Source organism: Pelodiscus sinensis, chromosome 1, assembly GCF_052426305.1.
Source record: "Pelodiscus sinensis isolate ZL-2025 chromosome 1, ASM5242630v1, whole genome shotgun sequence".
NCBI lineage: Eukaryota > Metazoa > Chordata > Testudines > Trionychidae > Pelodiscus > Pelodiscus sinensis.
The window spans coordinates 353,254,515-353,273,071 of NC_143052.1; the positions used below are offsets into that span (position 1 = coordinate 353,254,515).

The 18,557-nt window shown below is 46.6% G+C and overlaps 1 protein-coding gene across 1 annotated transcript; it reads right to left on the reverse strand.

The window, feature by feature from the left end:
- Positions 1-14,763: 14,763 nt before the first annotated feature.
- Positions 14,764-15,786, reverse strand: LOC102452247 (olfactory receptor 52P1-like). The gene has a single exon (XM_006130090.3). The coding sequence runs from the start codon at positions 15,784-15,786 to the stop codon at positions 14,764-14,766; it is 1,023 nt and encodes a 340-aa protein (XP_006130152.3).
- Between the last annotated feature and the right edge of the window lie 2,771 nt (positions 15,787-18,557).

Here is an 18,557-nt window from a genome sequence, read left to right on the forward strand (position 1 = left end):
GAGGTGGTGGATGAGACAACAAGGTTCAGGAATGCATGGGGAGTCTGTGAATAAAAGAGAAGAACAGTGAGAGGGGATTATACTCACAGTAACTATTTTATTGAAACAAAATACAGGACTATGTAGCACTTTAAAGACTAACAAGATGGTTTACTATGTAACTTTGTTCTCACCCACAATTATTTCCAGTTTGAGAACAACTTATATCTCCAGATCAGCGGCACAGCCATGGGTACACGCATGGCCCCACAGTATGCTAATATCTTTATGGCTGACCTACAACGTTTCCTCAACTCCTGTCCCCTTTTACCTCTTCTTTACTTATGCTACATCGATGACATCTTTAATCGCCTAATAAACCATCTTGTTAGTCTTTAAAGTGCTACATAGTCCTGTATTTTGTTTCAGCTACACCAGACTAACACGGCTACATTTCTATAAATATTTTATTGGTATTGCTGATCTAAAAAGTGACACTGCTGCAAAAATAAAAGCAAACATAATTCTGGGATGAAGTAATATGAATGTTGCAAGCAAGACACAAGTTGTAACCATTACACTCTACTCTGCACTGCTTAGGCATCAGCTGGAGTGGTATGTCCAGCTCTTGGCATCATATTTCAGAAAAGATGTGGAGAAATTGGAGACGGTCCAGAGAAGAGCAACAAAAGAATTTAAGTTCTAGTAAACCTGACCTACGAGGGAAGATTGAAAGGGTTAGGTTTGTTTTGCCTGGAAACATGAAATCTGAGAAGAGATCCTAGAATAGAGGGTATGTCTAGACTACGTGCCTCTGCCGACAGAGGCATGTAAAATAGGCTACCCAACATAGTCAATGAAGCGGGGATTTAAATATCCCTGGCTTCATTAAAATAAAAATGGCCACCACGCTGTGCCGGCTCAGCTGATCATCGGCCCAGCACGGCAATTAAGATGCGGATAGGTTGACAAGGGAAGCCTTTGTCGACCACTCCCTTATGCCTATTGAGCCGGCTTCATTGACTATGTCGGGTAGCCTGTTTTACATGCCTGTTGGCAGAGGCATGTAATCTAGACGTACCCCTTAGCTCAGTTCCTTTCCTCCTCAATTTCCTGACTGGCAAAGTGAGCACCGTTTAGAACCAACATAGAGGGCCTGAGTACATCTCCTCAGGGGACAGCACAAGGACTGCATGGCCCTTCTCCCCGCACCGTAGCACCAGAACAGGAAGTGAGTTTGACTCTGCCATCACAGGCCTCCTGGATCTGAACACTGTAGGGTAAATTGAGGCAGCTCATGGTATCTTGCTGAGAACTGACAAACTCAAATCTGAAAGTATCAGACCAAGTCTGAGAAGCATACAGTACAGCAGTTACTGTGACCCTGGTTCCCCTGGCAACCACATTCCAAAATGGCCTCACTTTGATAAGGCCGGAACCAAACAACCAAACAACCGCGCGGGATTGTTTTTCATTGTCTGCTTTGTTCCTAGAAAATAAGCTTGGTTCCCAAAGATTGCGCCAAGGCAATACCCGCAGGAGATTCATTTTATTTCCGGACGACAAAATGACCATCAACATGTCTTTGTTTATGTGGGCTTATTTAGCTTGTTAGGAATAACAACCTGTATTAGTGATAACATGTTTAATTGGCGATGGGCGGAGATACTGTGTAACTGTCGTAGACCATTGGCTTATGTGCATATCTCACTTCCGCTGCTAGACCTATCAAATCACTTCTCCTCCGCCCATCTGCTACCTATATAATCTAATGTATGTTTTGGTTAAGTTAGTGCTCACCAGGTTAACTCCTGATGGGTATTCCACCAGCTGTGTGAACCAATAAATTCTCTGCTTGTTTTCACCTGCACCCAGTGTGCCCAAGAAATTATTACCTACAGGCACATGCTGATCCACGAAGGCTGTCAAACATCTGAAGCCAGAAGGACAACCATAGCACAAGAGAAGCGAGCACTCCATAAAGCCAGAGTTGCAAACGCTGCAACAGTGGTGCCTACCCATGTCTGCCCGACATGTGGCAGAACATTTCATGCCTGCATTGGCCTTATTAGCCATCTGCAGACACACCATGGACAGCCCACAACTCGTTAGATGTCAAGGTCCTCTTCAAACACGATGGACGAACATCACCTACAAACACCCACCCTAACAGGATGTAGCTGGGGCAGCACAGACTCCTCCTTCCCTCCCGCGCCCCTGCAGCAAACCCAGAGATTCACAGACGTTAAGACCAGATGGGAGCATGGTTTGAGCTGCTGAATGACACAGGCCCTGGAATGTCACCCCCGTTGCAAGCGTGCAACTAACCTTGGCCTAACAAGGATTGGGACCACGGGGTAACATGTGCAAATGGCTTTAATTGCTTTAACCGACTCTGGAAGGAGGGGGAAGGGGAAGCTCACTCTCACTGTTCACAATCACACTTACAGTCAATGTCTTTATCCATACCTCTGTGATAGGAATCAAACTTGTTAATTAAGTTAAGTTCTAAGGCTTCCTTGTGGAGCTGGCTTGTGGAATTGGCCTGAAACAACACAGTGACTTTGAGACCCATTAATGAGTGCCCCAGGCAAGATAAATCTGTTAGTCTTTAAGGGTATGACTACACAACAGTGTTATTTCAAAATATTTTTTCAAAATAATTATTTCGAAATAGCTTATTTTGAAATAACGCATCCACACACAAAATGCAATTCGAAATAGCATTTTGCTATTTTGAAATAGTGCCTCCACACTGAGTGGCCTCTGAATCGCATTTAAGGCCGTCCGGAACCAGTTCCATCAGGGCACCAGGCCAGGACTTACTGTGTGGAGCTGCTGCATGAGGTTATCTGAGGTCTGTGCTTAAAGGGACACTCCCCCTCCCAGACAGCCAGTTTTCAGGTTTCCCTGCTTGCTTGTCTACCTCGATGAGGGACAGCAAAGCATTTTGCCTCTGCATGCTCTGGTTGCCCTCACTCGGGACACCTCAGCACTCTGCAATATGAAGCTGGACGTGTTGCTGTGAGACTGGCTGAACTTTCTACAGGCTGCCATCCAGGAGGTCCACCAGGGGGCTGTCAGTATCCAGGAGGAGAGAGCTTCCACCCTGAGGAGCACTAAGAGCCTCCCTGGTCTGCCCCACTGGGGGCTTGTGCCTCATTCCTCCCTCACATCCTTCCACTTATGCCTTCCTAACCCCTATTCCTGATGTCAAATAAAATAAACGTATTTTCATTAACACAAGCTCTCTTTATTTAACAAAACTGGGGGGAGAGGGAATGAAACTCTGGTGATACTGGGGAAAGGAGGTGGGAGAGGGGAGAAGAGAGGGTGGGAAAGGGGAGGAGGAAACCTGGGAGGAGGGAGCTGGAAGGGGGAAGCCAGGGGAAAGAAGTGGGAGGGGAATCTCAGGGCTCAGGGTTGGGGGTCTCACTGGACCAACTTGATTTTCATGCAAACCTGCTCCTGGGTTCACATGTGGTCTTTGGTGGCCAGGCTGGCAGCTATCCTGCCATAGACGGCTGCTTTCCTTCATCTAGTGAGGAGATCATGGACATTGGGGGCATCCTCCCCAACCTGAATAAGGTCCGTGATCTCCACCCTGGACCAGGAAGTCGCCCGCCTTCTCCAGCCCCTGGCAGGCTCCTGGGAGCAGGCAGACTGCTCCTGGGCCAAGGTGGAGGGTTGGCTGCCAGTGGCTTGCTGGCTCATGTTTTGGGGCCACTGGATCAGGGGCAGTAAGTGCTGGCTCTGGGCCAGCAGGCTTGGAGCTGGCACAGGCACTGTGGCCAGAGTCTACCCCTTTAAGGGCTCTGGAGACGGGGGAGGGAGAGGAGTGTTCTCGATTGATGCTGGAGTGGCCACCAGGGCATCCTGGGAAGGCTGGGGGCCCTCTATTTTGATATAAGTGTCTACACAGCACTTATTTTGAAATAGCAATTTCGAATTTGGCGTTATTCCTTGTGAAATGAGGTTTACCAAATTCAAAATAAGCGCGCCACTATTTTGAATAAATTTTGAAATAGCGGCTTGGCTGTGTAGATGCTAGGAAAGTTATTTTGAAATAACTTTGCTGTGTAGACATACCCGAAAGGAATAAGTGAAGGCATTAGAACCAAGGACATAATACCAACTGATGGAGAGTGTGTTCTCCCTGTCTACTAAGAAACGGACCAGGGCACATTCAATGAAATGGTATAACCAAAACAGATATAAAAGAACCCGTTCTTTACTCAATGTCCAATTAGTGTGAGGCACTCATTGCCACAGGAGGTAGTTGAGGCCATGACCTTAGCAAGATGATTAGGGGTTGGAGCATATGACCTACAAGGAGAGGCTGAGGGAGTTGGGTCTGTTTAGTCTGCAGAAGAGAAGAGTGAGGGGGGATTTTATAGCAGCCTTCAACTTCCTGAAGGGAGGTTCCAAAGAGGCTGGAGAAAGGCTGTTCTCAGTAGTGACAGATGGCAGAACAAAGTCCTGGCTGGGTTGATTTAGTTGGGATTGGTCCTGCCTAGAGCAGAGGGCTGAACTTGATGACCTTCTGAGGTCTTCTCCAGCTCTATGATTCTATGATTCTAAGAATCAGGAAGGGTTTTGATTTTTAAATGGGGAGAGAGAGAAACACTATCCAATCCCAACATTAAGGGCTCGTCTACACTGGCCCCTTTTCCGGAAGGGACATGTAAATTTCATGAGTCGTAGTAGGGAAATTCGCGGGGGATCTAAATATCCCCCGCGGCATTTAAATAATCATGTCCGCCGCTTTTTTCCGATTTTTAAAAAAGCCGGAAAAGAGCGCCTACCCTGGCCCCGATCCTCCGGAACAAGCGCCCTTTTCCGGAGGCTCTTATTCCTACTTCAAAGTATTCCTTCAAAGTAGGAATAAGAGCCTCCGGAAAAGGGCGCTTTTTACGGAGGATCGGGGCCAGTGTAGACGCTCTTTTCCGGCTTTTTTAAAAGCCGGAAAAAAGCGGCGGACATTTTTTTTAAATGCCGCGGGGGATATTTAAATCCCCCGCGCATTTCCCTACTATGACTCATGAAATTTACATGCCCCTTCCGGAAAAGGGGCCAGTGTAGACGTAGCCTAACAGTTACAGGAATAAATGTGGGAGCCCCAACACAAGCATGTTTCATGGCACTAACCAATTTCTAACTGTTCGGAATGAGGGTTACACTCTCCAGTCAGTCAACTTACCCCCCATGTCCCTATTTTCTTATGTGTTATAGTGCAGCCTCACAGCTGTCACTGTCAGAGGAAGGACACGGGGCTAGATGAACCGTAAGTCTGATGCACAATGCAATTCCTACCTTGGGATGGAGCCAAGTTTCCTGTGAAGGGGGCAGCAGTCTCTCATTATTTAGTGGTACAGGCCTGCACCTCTGGTGACTTCTAAGGTCAAAGAATGTAGCAGTGCTTATATCGGGGTGGGCAATAATTTCTGGTGGGGGGCCAATGCCAGATTTTGGAAAGTGATTAAGAGTGGCACTTTTCTGTGGAGGAGCTGCAGGATCTAGGATGGAGGTTAGGGTTAGGGTAAGAGACTGGGGTGCAGGAGACGCTATGAGGTCCGAGAGGAAATTTGGGTGAAGGAAGGAGATGTGACCGCCTTCAGGAGATTGGGGTCAGGGAGGGAGTTGGGGGGCATGAGGGGCAGGGGTGCCAGAGGCTGGACAATAGGAGTTGAGGATTGGGCTGGGGGAGGGGAGATCACACAAAGCCTCCCCCTCCCTCCAGAGCAGAGAGGCACTTGGAGCAGCCCTGCACTTAAATCTGTGACTGTTGCGTGCCTGAGGGTCTCCACAGAGGGGCCCACAGGCCGGATCCTGTGGCTTGCTGGGCCACATCTGGCCCAGGAGATTTATCTTGCCCACTACAGCTTATACCATAGGCAACTGCAGTTGGAAGCAGTGACTCTTTGCAAGATCTGGGACATGAAGAGAGAATTATCGAATCATGAGCTCCCAGTGTGACCCTCTGCAGGGGGCACCAAGCACAGTAGCTGGGGTATTTGCCCCCTCCTTGTGAGATTTCTGACCAGTGAGAGACAGTCACTAATTATACCTCAGCCCAGGGAGCTGCTGGGATAGGAGGCCCCTCGCCCCGGCTAAGGAAAAGCTGTGTGGAGTGTGGGGGTCTCGGAGGCTGTGGGGGCCAGGGATGACAGGGTGGCACAGAGAAGACAGTGGTGACCAGTGGGCTGTTGGAATCAGGGCAGTTTAGGACAGGGAAATGATGACCTGAGGGCATCAGGGTAGGATGGTAGGAGATGGAACCACATGACACTCATCGACACTCCTCACCCAGCGCCAAAGCCAGTCCCAGGCTCCACCTCGACAGCTCAGAGAAACAGCTCCTCAGACCCGGGTCAACTCAGTGTCTGCCTGCACTGGTGAAAAGGGGGAGACCAGCCTGAATTGCCTGTCTGGGGGTGAAGTATGGGCTACAGCGTGGTCCGTGGTACATTACAGTCTGAGACACCCCCTGTCCTCGTTGCCCCTTTGGTCTGTGCATGAGGCCGGCTGCCCCTTCCCTCGTCACCTATGTACCGGACTCCGTGTCACCATAATCTGGCTACAGCACGTCTGACCCGTTCCCCTCCCCCACACACTGTGCATCCTGGACCTGACTCTGGGATCTTCAAGATGTAGATGACAACTTAGATGTCGGGAGAACTTCCTGGTTCCAGCTGGGATGTGCCCTCTGCCCCCGGAAGGGTCTCCACAGGTACTGAGCTGAGAGCAGCTCACAGGCTGCAGGCAGAGAGGAGTCTGGACTGGAAGCCTGCTCTGTGTCCTTTACAGAAGAAAGCCTGTTCCTGGTGGTTTGTTGAGTGGGTCTGCTCTGAGGTGTACACACACCGACACACAAGGCAGAGCACATAAACAAGCCGCACACCTACTCTCCCAGAGTTACGCACAAAGTCACGAGGCTTCCCCCATGTTGAATAACTTCACAGTGGGTTAGTGACCAGGAGAGGCTACACGTAGATTTAGGGTAATCTGAAAGGGACCAAGCTTCCGCCTTGTGTTTAACTTCTGGCCAATAGATAGTGCTGTTCTGCTCCACACGAGCCCCAATTTTGCTCTCCAGGAAGCCAGTGTCAGTCTGGAGTAATGCACTGAGGGCAGAATGTGGGAGCAGATTGATGCCAGTGTGCGCCCCATGTTTTTGGTACGCCCCCTCATAACACAGACCCCCACAGCCAAGGCTTTGCCTGCTCTGTCTAACATGCAGTGAAGTTGAGGAATTAAAAAAAGCTACTGAGACAGAAGGAAACAGTAAGATATTGGGGACTGATTTTAAGGACAGATAATTATGTCAATTTTTTCCAATACAATCTAACCTGGTAATTCTCTGGTGTGTCTGGGAAAAAACAAAACCTGAACAGTTCACGTGACTGTGCTGCTGAATTCGTGACCAGATGGTTCTAGAGTTGGACCCTGAAACATTTCCTGAACCATTAGCATTAACGTGAAGGCAGAAAGAGGCAACTCACCACAATCTCCTCAGCAGAGAGAGGAAATTTCCTTCCTGTGGCAGTGAGGCAGAGATAAGAGACTCAGCATGTGAATCTCACAGGTCTGACACTCGGCCAGCTAAACAGCCACATTTATGATTCCCCTGTTCAGTCCCTGCAGGCTCCCATGTGGGCCGGGATTCCCAGACAATTCCCGCAGCTCTGGGAGTGGTGGGGTGAGGAGAAATTAGACCCTGGAGACCTACAGCTTGAGAGCCTCCCCCGAGAGTGCAGTAATTAGATACTAAAAAGGGCTCAGATTGTCTAGGCAACCTGGACCTTCCCAATACTCAACCTGGCTGAATGTTCTGGGGGCACTGCCCTGCCATTGGCACTAGCGGTGGGGAGGCTGCCACATGATGCTGGCCCACCAATCAGTTCAGTGGATGGTAGCCATGCACTGCTGCATGTGGCCCATGCAGTCGTCTCACGTCCATTGGCCTTCCGTCCTGGAGTGATGGACGCAGAAGGGTATGGAAAAGGCTTTCTGCTCCCAGGATTCTGGCACCAAAGGCATTTGCCAGTGTCCCTTTGTCATCTCGAAAGCAGATACCTGTCCGGCAGTTTAGACAGTTCCATAGAAATAGGCTGGACCATCCTCTACTAGCCCTAGTACCAAGGGGCTGCTCCATTCACTCTGCAGTGAAGACTGATGCGAGGTTGGGGGGGGTGTCTTGTGCTGGCCAGTGTGTTCCAGTCAGTGTGTTCCAGGCTGGCCAGCTGTCCCTGTGCCGAGTCCAGGGGGTGTTCCCAGACCAATAGGCCAGTTCTACCTGCACGGCTATTTCGGCGTACCGGACGTATCCCAAAATGGCTACCCTGAGTCGTAACAAGCCTCCCAATATTCTGAAATACTTTTCGAAATAACGAGTGCATTATTTCGGTATCCTGGTGTTCCTCCTTTGAAGTGGATGTCTCGAAATAGACATGTAGACCTGCCAAATTTTGAAATAATGTAATTTGAAATAGAATTGAAATAAGATATGCAATTAGCGTAGCACAAATTGCATATCTGATTTCACGTTTAGGGTGCAGTGTAGATGTTCCCTTAGAGAATTCAGTCGCTCTCAACTTGTACCGCATTTCCATGACACTCACTGGAGTCCACTGATTTCATATCAGGCTGACTCTGTTCATATTTTCAGCAAGAAAAATATGCACCTAAGAAAAAAAAGTGCAATTCTCACTTTTGTTTGAATCTTGCCTCTGGACACTCAACCAACCTCTGCCTCAAACAACCACTGAGTGTGTGAATGCTGACATCCTGTTTTTGGTTAAAATGCAAAACCCCTTCAATTAAGTTAGTGCAACTTTATACAGTTTATGATCTGTATTTCTCTATTGTAGACCACTCCATTACTACAAATGCCAATCCAATTTACACCATGAAGGCCTGCGTCTTGGACACAATTTAAAGCTTTAAAATGTCTTGCCGGTTCCTCGTGTTGATAATGGATGGAAAAACAGAAATTCCTCTTTTACTTCTATTGCCATATTAGTCAGGATGAGATGGTGAGGTGAAAGGTCAGTTTAGCTGTAAATGAGGGTATGTCTACACTACCCCCCTAGTTCGAACTAGGGGGGTAATGTATGCATACCGAACTTGCTAATGAAGCCCGGGATTTGAATTTCCCGGGCTTCATTAGCATAAAGCCGGCACCGCCATTTTTAAAAGCCGGCTAGTGCGAACCCCGTGCCGCGCGGCTACACGCGGCATGGGCTAGATAGTTTGGACTAGCAAGCCATTCCGAACTATCGTTCCACGAGGCGCGGGGTTCGCACTAGCCGGCTTTTAAAAATGGCGGCGCGGCTTTATGCTAATGAAGCCAGGGAAATTCAAATCCCGGGCTTCATGAGCAAGTTCGGTATGCATACATTACCCCCCTAGTTCGAACTAGGGGGGTAGTGTAGACATACCCTGATTGCCTAACTACCTCCTTTGGAATACTGTGTGCAGTTCTGGTCTCCCATGTTTAAAAAGGATGAATTCAAACTGGAACAGGTACAAAGAAGGGCCACTAGGATGATCCAAGGAATGGAAAACCTGTCTTATGAAAGGAGACTCAAGGAGCTTGGCTTGTTTACCTTAACCAAAAGAAGGCTGAGGGGGGACATGATTGCACTCTTTAAATATATTAGAGGGATAAATACCAGGGAGGGAGAGGAATTATTTCAGTTTAATACCAATGTGGACACAAGAACAAATGGATATAAGCTGGCTAGTAGGAAGTTTAGACTTGAGATTAGACGAAGGTTTCTAACCATTAGGGGAGTAAAGTTCTGGAACAGTCTACCAAGGGAAGTAGTGGGGGCAAAAGATCTATCTGGTTTCAAGATTAAACTAGATGGGTTTATGAAGGGGATGGTTTGATGAGATAACATGATCTTGGTAACTAATTGACCATTCATTATCAGAGGGAAATAGGTCAATGGAGGGATGATAGGAGTTACTATGAGATCTTTTTGGGTTTCTGGCTGGTGAGTCTTGCCCACATGCTCAGGGTTTAGCTGATCACCATATTTGGGGTCGGGAAGGAATTTTCCTCCAGGGTAGATTGGCAGAGACCCTGGAGGTTTTTCGCCTTCCTCTGTAGCATGGGGCACAGATCACAGCTGGAGAATTCTCTGCATCTTGGGGTCTTCAAAGTATTTGAAGGCTTCAATATCTGAGATATAGGTGAGAGGATTATTCTAGGAGGGGTGGGTGAGATTCTGTGGCCTACACTGTGCAGGGGGTCAGACTAGATGATCATAATGGTCCCTTCTGACCTTAAAGTCTAACTACCTCCTTCAAAGACCCTTCCTGAAATGATTTTCAAGATATGTCTACATGTTCTTAAAAAATGAGATTTAAGGGTTATTTTGAAGGAAGAGTTTTTTCTTGAAATAACACTGTGTGGACCATGTTTGTTTTCTCGAAATATGCTATTTCAGAAAAGCGGCTGTCCACAATTATGCAAACGAAGAACGGGAAATCCAAATCCGCGCTTCCTTTGCAATTTTGCTTGTCTACATTTGCATTCCTCTCTCGAAGGAGGACTGCAATGTAGAAATACCCGAAGGGAACATGTTCAACCCATTCAGAAACTTGATTCAGGGGGTTGGGCTGCAAACAAGCTGCCTTGCAAGACAGAGTCACTTCCTTGGACTCTTTCACTGTAAGGAATCTCAACTACCTCATGTTACAAATGCACAACATTGTAAGAATGAAAACATATGTCAGTCCGCTCATTGTTCCATCACGAGAGCCGAGCAATGGCATGTACCTGAATCAGGACACATATTGGCCACTTGGAAAAAAATTGCTTTTCTCTCCCTGTGCCTGTTTTCTACTCCTGTGCTGGGTTGGAAGGTGTTCGGTGCATGCCCTTCCTGGAGTACCACAGTCTGCAGTTACTGATGCTAACCTGGGAGCTCCCTTTGTAACGTACATACCATAGAATCACAGGGCTGGAAGAGGCCTCAGGAGGTCATCAAGTCCAGCCCCTGCCCAAGGCAGGACCAATCCCAACTAAATCAAGCCAGTCAGGGCTTTGGCAAGCTAAGATGTAAAAAACCTCTAGGGATGGGGATTCCACCACCTCCCTAGGGAACCCATCCCAGTGCTTCACCACCCTCCTAGTGAAATAGATTTTCCTAATATCCAACCTAGACCTCCCCCACTGTAACTTGAGACCATTGCTCCTTCTGCTATCAGTTACTACTGTGAACAGCCTTTCTCCATCATCCTTGGAACCTCCCTTCAGGAGGTTGAAAGCTGCTATCAAATCCCTCCTCACTCTTCTCTTCTGAAGACTAAACAAACCCAAATCCCTCAGCCTCTTCTCATAGGTCATATGCTCCAGCCCCTAACCATGTTGGTCACCCTCTGCTGGACCCTCTACAATGCATCCACATCCTTTCTATTGTGGGAGGCCCAGAAATGGACACAATACTCCAGATGTGGCCTCACATCTGAATAAAGGGGAATAATCACTTCTCTAGATCTGCTGGCAATGCTCCTCCCAATGCAACCTAATATGCCATTTGCCTTCTTGGCTACAAGGGCACACTGTTGACTCATATCCAGCTTTTCATCCACTGTAACCCCCAGGTCCTTTTCTGCTGAACTGCTACTTAGCCAGTCGGTCCCTAGCCTGTAACAATGCTTGGGATTCTTCCATCCCAAGTGCAGGACTCTGCACTTGTCCTTGTTGAACCTCATCAGATTGTGGCACAATCTTCTAATTTGCTGAGGCCACTCTGGACCCTATCCCTGCCCTCGAGCGTATCTACCTCTCCGCCTAGCTTAGTGTCATCCACAAACTTGCTGAGGGTGCAATCCATCCCCTCATTCAGGTCATTAATAAAGATGTTGAACAAAACCAGTCCTAGAGCCGATCTTTGGGGCACTCCGCTAGAAACCGACCACCAACCTGACTTTGAGCCATTGATCACTACCTGTTGGGCCCAACAGTCTAGACAGCTTTCTATCCATCCTACAGTCCATTTATCCAATCCTTACTCCCTTAACTTGCTGGCAAGAATATTGTGGGAGACCATATCAAATCCATTGCTAACATCAAGGTATATCACATGCACTGACTTCCCCATATCTACAGAGCCAGTTACCTCATCATAAAAGCTAATCAGATTGGTCAGGCGTGACTTGTCCTTCATCCATCCTGACTATTCGTGATCACTTTCCCCTCTTCCAAGTGCTTCAAAACGGATTTCCTTGAGGATTCCCTCCATGATTTTTCCAGGAACTAAGGTAAGACTGAGAGGTCTGTAGTTCCCTGGATTGTCCTTCTTCTCTTTTTTAAAGATGGGCACTACATTTTCCTTTTTCCAATCAGCCAGGATTTCTTCCGATCTCAATGAGTTTTCAAAGATAATGGCCAAAGGCTCCACCATGATGTTTGCTAACTTCCTCGGTACCCTCAGATGCATTAAATCTGGACCCATGGATTTGTGTATGTTTAGCTTTTCTAAATAGTTCCTAACTTGTTCTTTACTCACCAAGGGCTGTCCATCTCCATCCCATACTGCGTTGCCTAGTGCTTTAGTCTGGGAGGTGACTGTGATGTAGTGTGGGTACCTTGCTGGTTGTTATGCTGGGCAGTGGGTTGTGAGTGACCTCCACTGGCTGCTGTCTGCAGCACGGCCCAGCAGGGCAGGTGATGTGTCATTATGCAAGGGGGCTTCAAACCTGTCTGACCAGGTATCTCCCAGGGAGTGGAACAATGGGAAGAAGGCGGAGTGGAGCCCTGGCTGGGGGCAGGGCTGGAATGAGTGAGTTAGGTTTCTGTCTGGTATCATGGAGGAGGCAGCTTAAGCTACAGGTGGGGATTTAGGGGCCCAGTCTCCCCCATCTCAAGGGGGGTTGAGGCATCCTAGGCCTGCCCTGTAACCAGATTACATCTGTGCTGTGCTGTATCCTGGAGAAGCAATAAACTCCCTCTATTCTACTGGCTGGTGGAGTCTGTCCGTACCATTATGGGGGTGCAGGAGACAGGAAAACCTCAACGCGCCATCACAGTGACCTTGTCTTTGAAGACAGAGGCAAAGAAAGCATTGAGTACTTCAGCTTTTCCGACATCACCATACATGTCTATATTATACAACAACTTAAAATGTGTTAGGCTATGTCTAGACTGCAAGCCTCTTTTGAAAGAGGCTTTTTCAAAAGATACTTTCGAAAAAACCTCTTTCGAAAAAGAGCATCTAGACTGCAAGCGGAAATTTCAAAAAAGCAAGCCGCTTTTTCGAAAGAAAGCAGCGAGTGAGTCTGGATGTTCTCTTTCTAAAAAGCCCTGTTGGCATTCAAGAACGCCTTTTTTCGAAAGAGCACTTTCGAAAAAAGGCGTTCTTCCTCGTGAAATGAGGTTTACCGCCGTCGAAAGAAAAGTCGCGTTCTTTCGATTTAATTTCGAAAGAACGCGGCTGTAGTCTAGACGCAGGTGAAGTTTTTTCGAAAAAAGGCTACTTTTTTCGAAAAAACCCCTGAGTCTGGACACAGCCCTAATGTCAGGCTATTACACACTACTGGACATCTCCAATGTAAGTCACATTCTCTCCACTGTACACTCCACTCCACATTCATCTCTACTGTACGGGTATGTCTACACTGCACCCTAATTCCAAGATAACTCTCCTTATTTTGAAATAACAATGTGAGCATCTACATCGTCATTCTATTATTTTGAAATAATTTTGAAATAACGGAAGGCTAATTCCGAAATCTGTAAACCTCATTCTATTAGGAATAATGTCTATTCTGAAATACGTATTTCAAAATAAGGCATTTGTAGATGCTTCACTTCTGCTATTTTGAAATAGCTCCTCCTCTGTGCCTCCTGGGGCTCTAAATAGAGATAGTACCTCCACGTTAGGGGAGCTTTCCTCAGACTACTTTTGAGGCTTCCCTGTAGTGTAGACGTGATATTTTGAAATAAGTTATTTCAGAATAAATATTCTGGAATATCTTATTTTGAAATAAGAGTACAGTGTAGACATACTCTAATTCACACCATAAAAAAATCAAAATGGAGCCCAAACTGTATGAAGAACAACAATTATATTATTATGCTACTTTGTTTAAAATGCATTCACTGACAGTACTCAGTGTCTATATTTGGCTTTAAATGAGTTTGTGGCTGTGAATCTCCAAAAGGCAACATTTCTTCCTTGCTATGTTTGTCAGAAGTAGAGTTCTTCTGCTACTGTACAAACAAATCAGCAGAACCAGTGCAAATGTTTCTTTCCTTGGTGTAAACGGTTCAGAACAGATTTTGAGCCGTCTCATATATTCTCAGAGAGGAAGAAGATTTTCCCAGAGTTCCTCTTGCATCTTGCTCTACAGTTGTCTTTTATCAGGTTCATTGGAGAAAACGCTCTTTCATCTTCAACGTTGTATAAATGCAGTGACAGTCATGAAAGGGCAAATGACTGAGTTCACAAATGCTTTGTCCACGCATGAAAGAATTTCACCATAAAACAGAGAAACATGTTCACCCTCAGGCTGAGGGCAGAGAACCACAGGTAAAACATTCCCCTCCTTTCTCTATTTGTCCATGGTTCCACAAAACAATGGCAGAAGTGAGATATGAGCCCAGTGATGTCACAATGGGCTGATCGCAGTAGAAGAGTTCCCTCCTTCCTCATACTGTGAACCCCCACAATGCAGAGCTCAGTCAAACTAGGACAGAGCAATCTGGATTAATGAGGAGGAAATGGTTCCCCTCTTTGGACATAATTTATATTCAGAGGCCCAATGGGATCACCTTCTGAAGATGTTTTTCCTCATTTTGTCATGGAGCTCTTTGGTTTTGACCCCATAAATGATGGGGTTGAGCATTGGAGGGACTAGGAGATAGACATTGGACAAGATGATGTGAACATGGGGAGCAATGCCCTGACCGAACCGGTGTGTCAGGTTGGAGAAGAGGTAGAAAGTAAAAGACATCAGCATTACGCTGATGTGGCCCATGCAGGTGTTGAGGGCTTTCTGGTGGGCTTTCTTGGAGGAGATTCTGAGGACTGCCCTGATGATCAAACAGTAGGACAGGCCGATGAGCGTCAGGTCTATCCCACCCAGTATAAGCAACATCACCAAGTCATAGAGCATTAAAAATGTGTGGTCCCCACATGAAATCTTTGCCACAGCGATACCCTCACAGTACGTGTGAGGGATGATGCGGTTGTCACAGAACGGCAGCCGGCTCAGCATTAGGGGCACAGGCAGCACACAGAGAATCCCTCTTATGAAAATGACCAGCCCTAGCTTGGCTATCCGTGCATTGCTGAGGATGGTGGCATATCTCAGGGGGTTACATATGGCAACATAGCGATCGAAGGCCATTGCCACCAGGACAGCTGCCTGCATTAGAGAAGCCACGTTAAGGAAGGTAGTCTGGGTGAGGCAGCCACTCAAACTGATGCCTTTCAAATTGAACCAAAATATACCCAGGGCCTTTGGCACAACGCAGGTAGAGATGACAATGTCGGTGAGTGCCAGCATGCAGAAGAACAGGTACATCGGCTGGTGCAGGGTCTGCTCTTTGCCCACCATGAACAGAACAGAGAAATTCCCCAACAGGCACAAAGTGTAGCAAGTAGCGAAAGGGATGGCAATCCAGGCATGAGCATCTTCCAGGCCAGGGATGCCTGTTAGGATGAATGTTGGCGTGTCAGAGGGGGTGAGGTTGAAAGCTGCCATGAGGTGGTTGTTGAGACAACAGGGTTCAGAAATGCACAAGGTGCCTGTGAAGAGACAGAAGCGTAGTGAGCGAGGGTTACACATTATAATAAATAACACAGTAAACATATTATAGTTATCACCAGTCCAGAAAGAATGTGAGTAGTGACGTGAAACAAAAAACAGGACTAAGTAGCACTTTAAAGACTAACAAGATGGTTTATTAGGTGATGAGCTTTCGTGGGCCAGACCCACTTCCTCAGATCAAATAGTGGAAGAAAATAGTCACAACCATATATACCAAAGGATACAATTAAAAAAATGAACACATATGAAAAGGATAAATCAAATTTGTGCTTTTTGTATGTGTTCATTTTTTTAATTGTATCCTTTGGTATATATGGTTGTGGCAATTTTCTTCCACTATTTGATCTGAGGAAGTGGGTCTGGTCCACGAAAGCTCATCACCTAATAAACCATCTTGTTAGTCTTTAAAGTGCTACATAGTCCTGTATTTTGTTTCAGCTACACCAGACTAACACGGCTACATTTCTATCAGTAGTAACATGGTAACTTTTATAGAAGGCACCAGATATTTTAGACCAAAGTAAAATCCAGAGAAGTCCTCAGAGGGAGCTAACTGTGCCAGGTTAGTTGGCAGCACGATGGCAGATGAACATTGATGTTGAGAGGAGCAACATGTCTGTCGGTTAGAGGGAAAAGTTTGCACTCCATAAATCATCGAATCATAAAGTTGGAAGAGACCTCAGGAGGTCTTCAAGTCCAGCCCCCTGCCCTAAGCAGGACCAATCCCAACTAAATCAACTCAGCCAGGGTTTGTCAAGCTGAGACTTATACACATCTAGCGATGGAGACTCCACTACTTCCCTAGGTAACCCACTTCAGTGCTTCATCACCCTCCCTACGTAACTGGGTTCTAATTTAACAGTGTGAATGCAGGACAGGAACCTGGCCCTTCTGGCACACAGCTCTGGAAACCTCAGCTCAAACTGGTAGTCCTAATGGAATCTATGAAGGGTGGGATTTGAAATCATACAGAAAATTCAATGCCATGAGATCACTCAGCCCATATTTCACCTGGATCCAAGGCTGAGACACATACATTCTGCAGTTGGGATAACCTCTGAGCTACATCTACACTGGCATGATTTTCCGGAAACGCTTTTAATGGAAACATTTTCCATTAAAAGCATTTTCGGAAAAGCGCATCTAGATTGGCAGGATGCTTTTCCACAAAAGCACTTTTTGCGGAAAAGTGTCCGTGGCCAATCTAGACGCGGTTTTCCACAAAAAAGCCCCAATCGCCATTTTTGCGATCGGGGCTTTTTTGGCAGAAAACAGTACTGTGCTGTCTACACTGGCCCTTTTGCGCAAAAGTCTTTCGGAAAAAGACTTTTGCCCGAACGGGAGCAGCATAGTATTTCCGGAAAAGCACTGACAATCTTACATGAGATCGTCAGTTCTTTTCCGGAAATTCAAGCAGCCAGTGTAGACAGCTGGCAAGTTTTTCCGCAAAATCATCTGATTTTGCGGAAAAACTTGCCAGTCTAGACACAGCCCTGGTGTTCTGTTATCTTCCATTTTGGGCCTGTCTTGACATAGGTGACTTCGGGGTACTTGTCTGGCTCTGTCAGTCTGTTTCCTCATTCCCCTTGTAAGTGTTAAAAATGCTTGATAAAGATCTTGTAGGTATTTTTCTCTGACACTGTGTGGAGCTATTTTGAAATAGCATCAAAATAAGATATGCAGTTTGCATTGCTCAAATTGCGTATCTTATTTTGAGATACAGTGCAGTGTAGACACACCCTCCATTACTTCAAGGGTCAAAGAATGTAGGCAGTGTTTATATGAGAAATGACTATAATTGTAAGCAAGTGTCTCTTAACAAGATTTCGGGGCATGAAGAGATAATTAGCTAATCATGAGCTCCCAATGTGACCCTGTAGCTGAAAGAACCAATGCGACCCATATGTATGTAAGAGAGCAGTGTGATTGCTCAGAACTCCAGTATATAGAGGGAGAAAAGCCTGTTGAGAGTCTACCGCTTACGGTTAGAGGTGGAAGCAACAGGGATGATGTTGTGGTTGGTGTGTGCTATAGACCACCGGATCAGGTGACTGAGGTAGATGAGGCTTTCTTCAGACAACTGAGAGAAGCTTCCAGATCACAGGCCTTGGTTCTCATGGGGGACTTTAATCACCCTGACATCTGTTGGGAAACAAATACAGCAGTACAGGCAATCCAGGAAGTTTTTGGAGAATGTTGGGGATAACTTCTTGGTACAAGTGCTGAAGGAACTGATCAGGGGCCAGCAGACCCCTGCTGCTCACAAACAGGGAGGAACTAGTAGGAGAAGTAGAGGTGGGTGACAACCTAGGAAGCAGTGATCATGAGATGGTAGATTTCAGAATCCTGACCAAAGAAAGAAAGGAGAATAACAAAATACATGCTCTGGACTTCCGAAAAGCAGACTTTGACTCCCTCAGCCAACCAATGGGCAGGATTCTCTGGGATGCTAACATGAAGGGGAAAGGAGTCCATGAGAGCTGGCAGTATTTTAAAGAAGCCTTATTGAAGTCATGGGAAGAAACCATCCCGTTGAGCAGTAAGAAAAGCAAATATGGTAGGACACCACATTGGCTTACCGGGGAAAACCTTGGTGAGCTTAAACACAAAAAGGAAGCTTACAAGAAATGGAAACTTGAACAGATGTCTAGGGAAGAATATAAATATATAGCTCGAGAATGCAGGGGAATTATCAGGAAGGTGAAAGTGCAACTGGAATTGCAGCTAGAAAGGAATGTGAAGGGTAACAAGAAAGGTTTCTACAAGCATGTTAGCAATAAGAGGGTGAT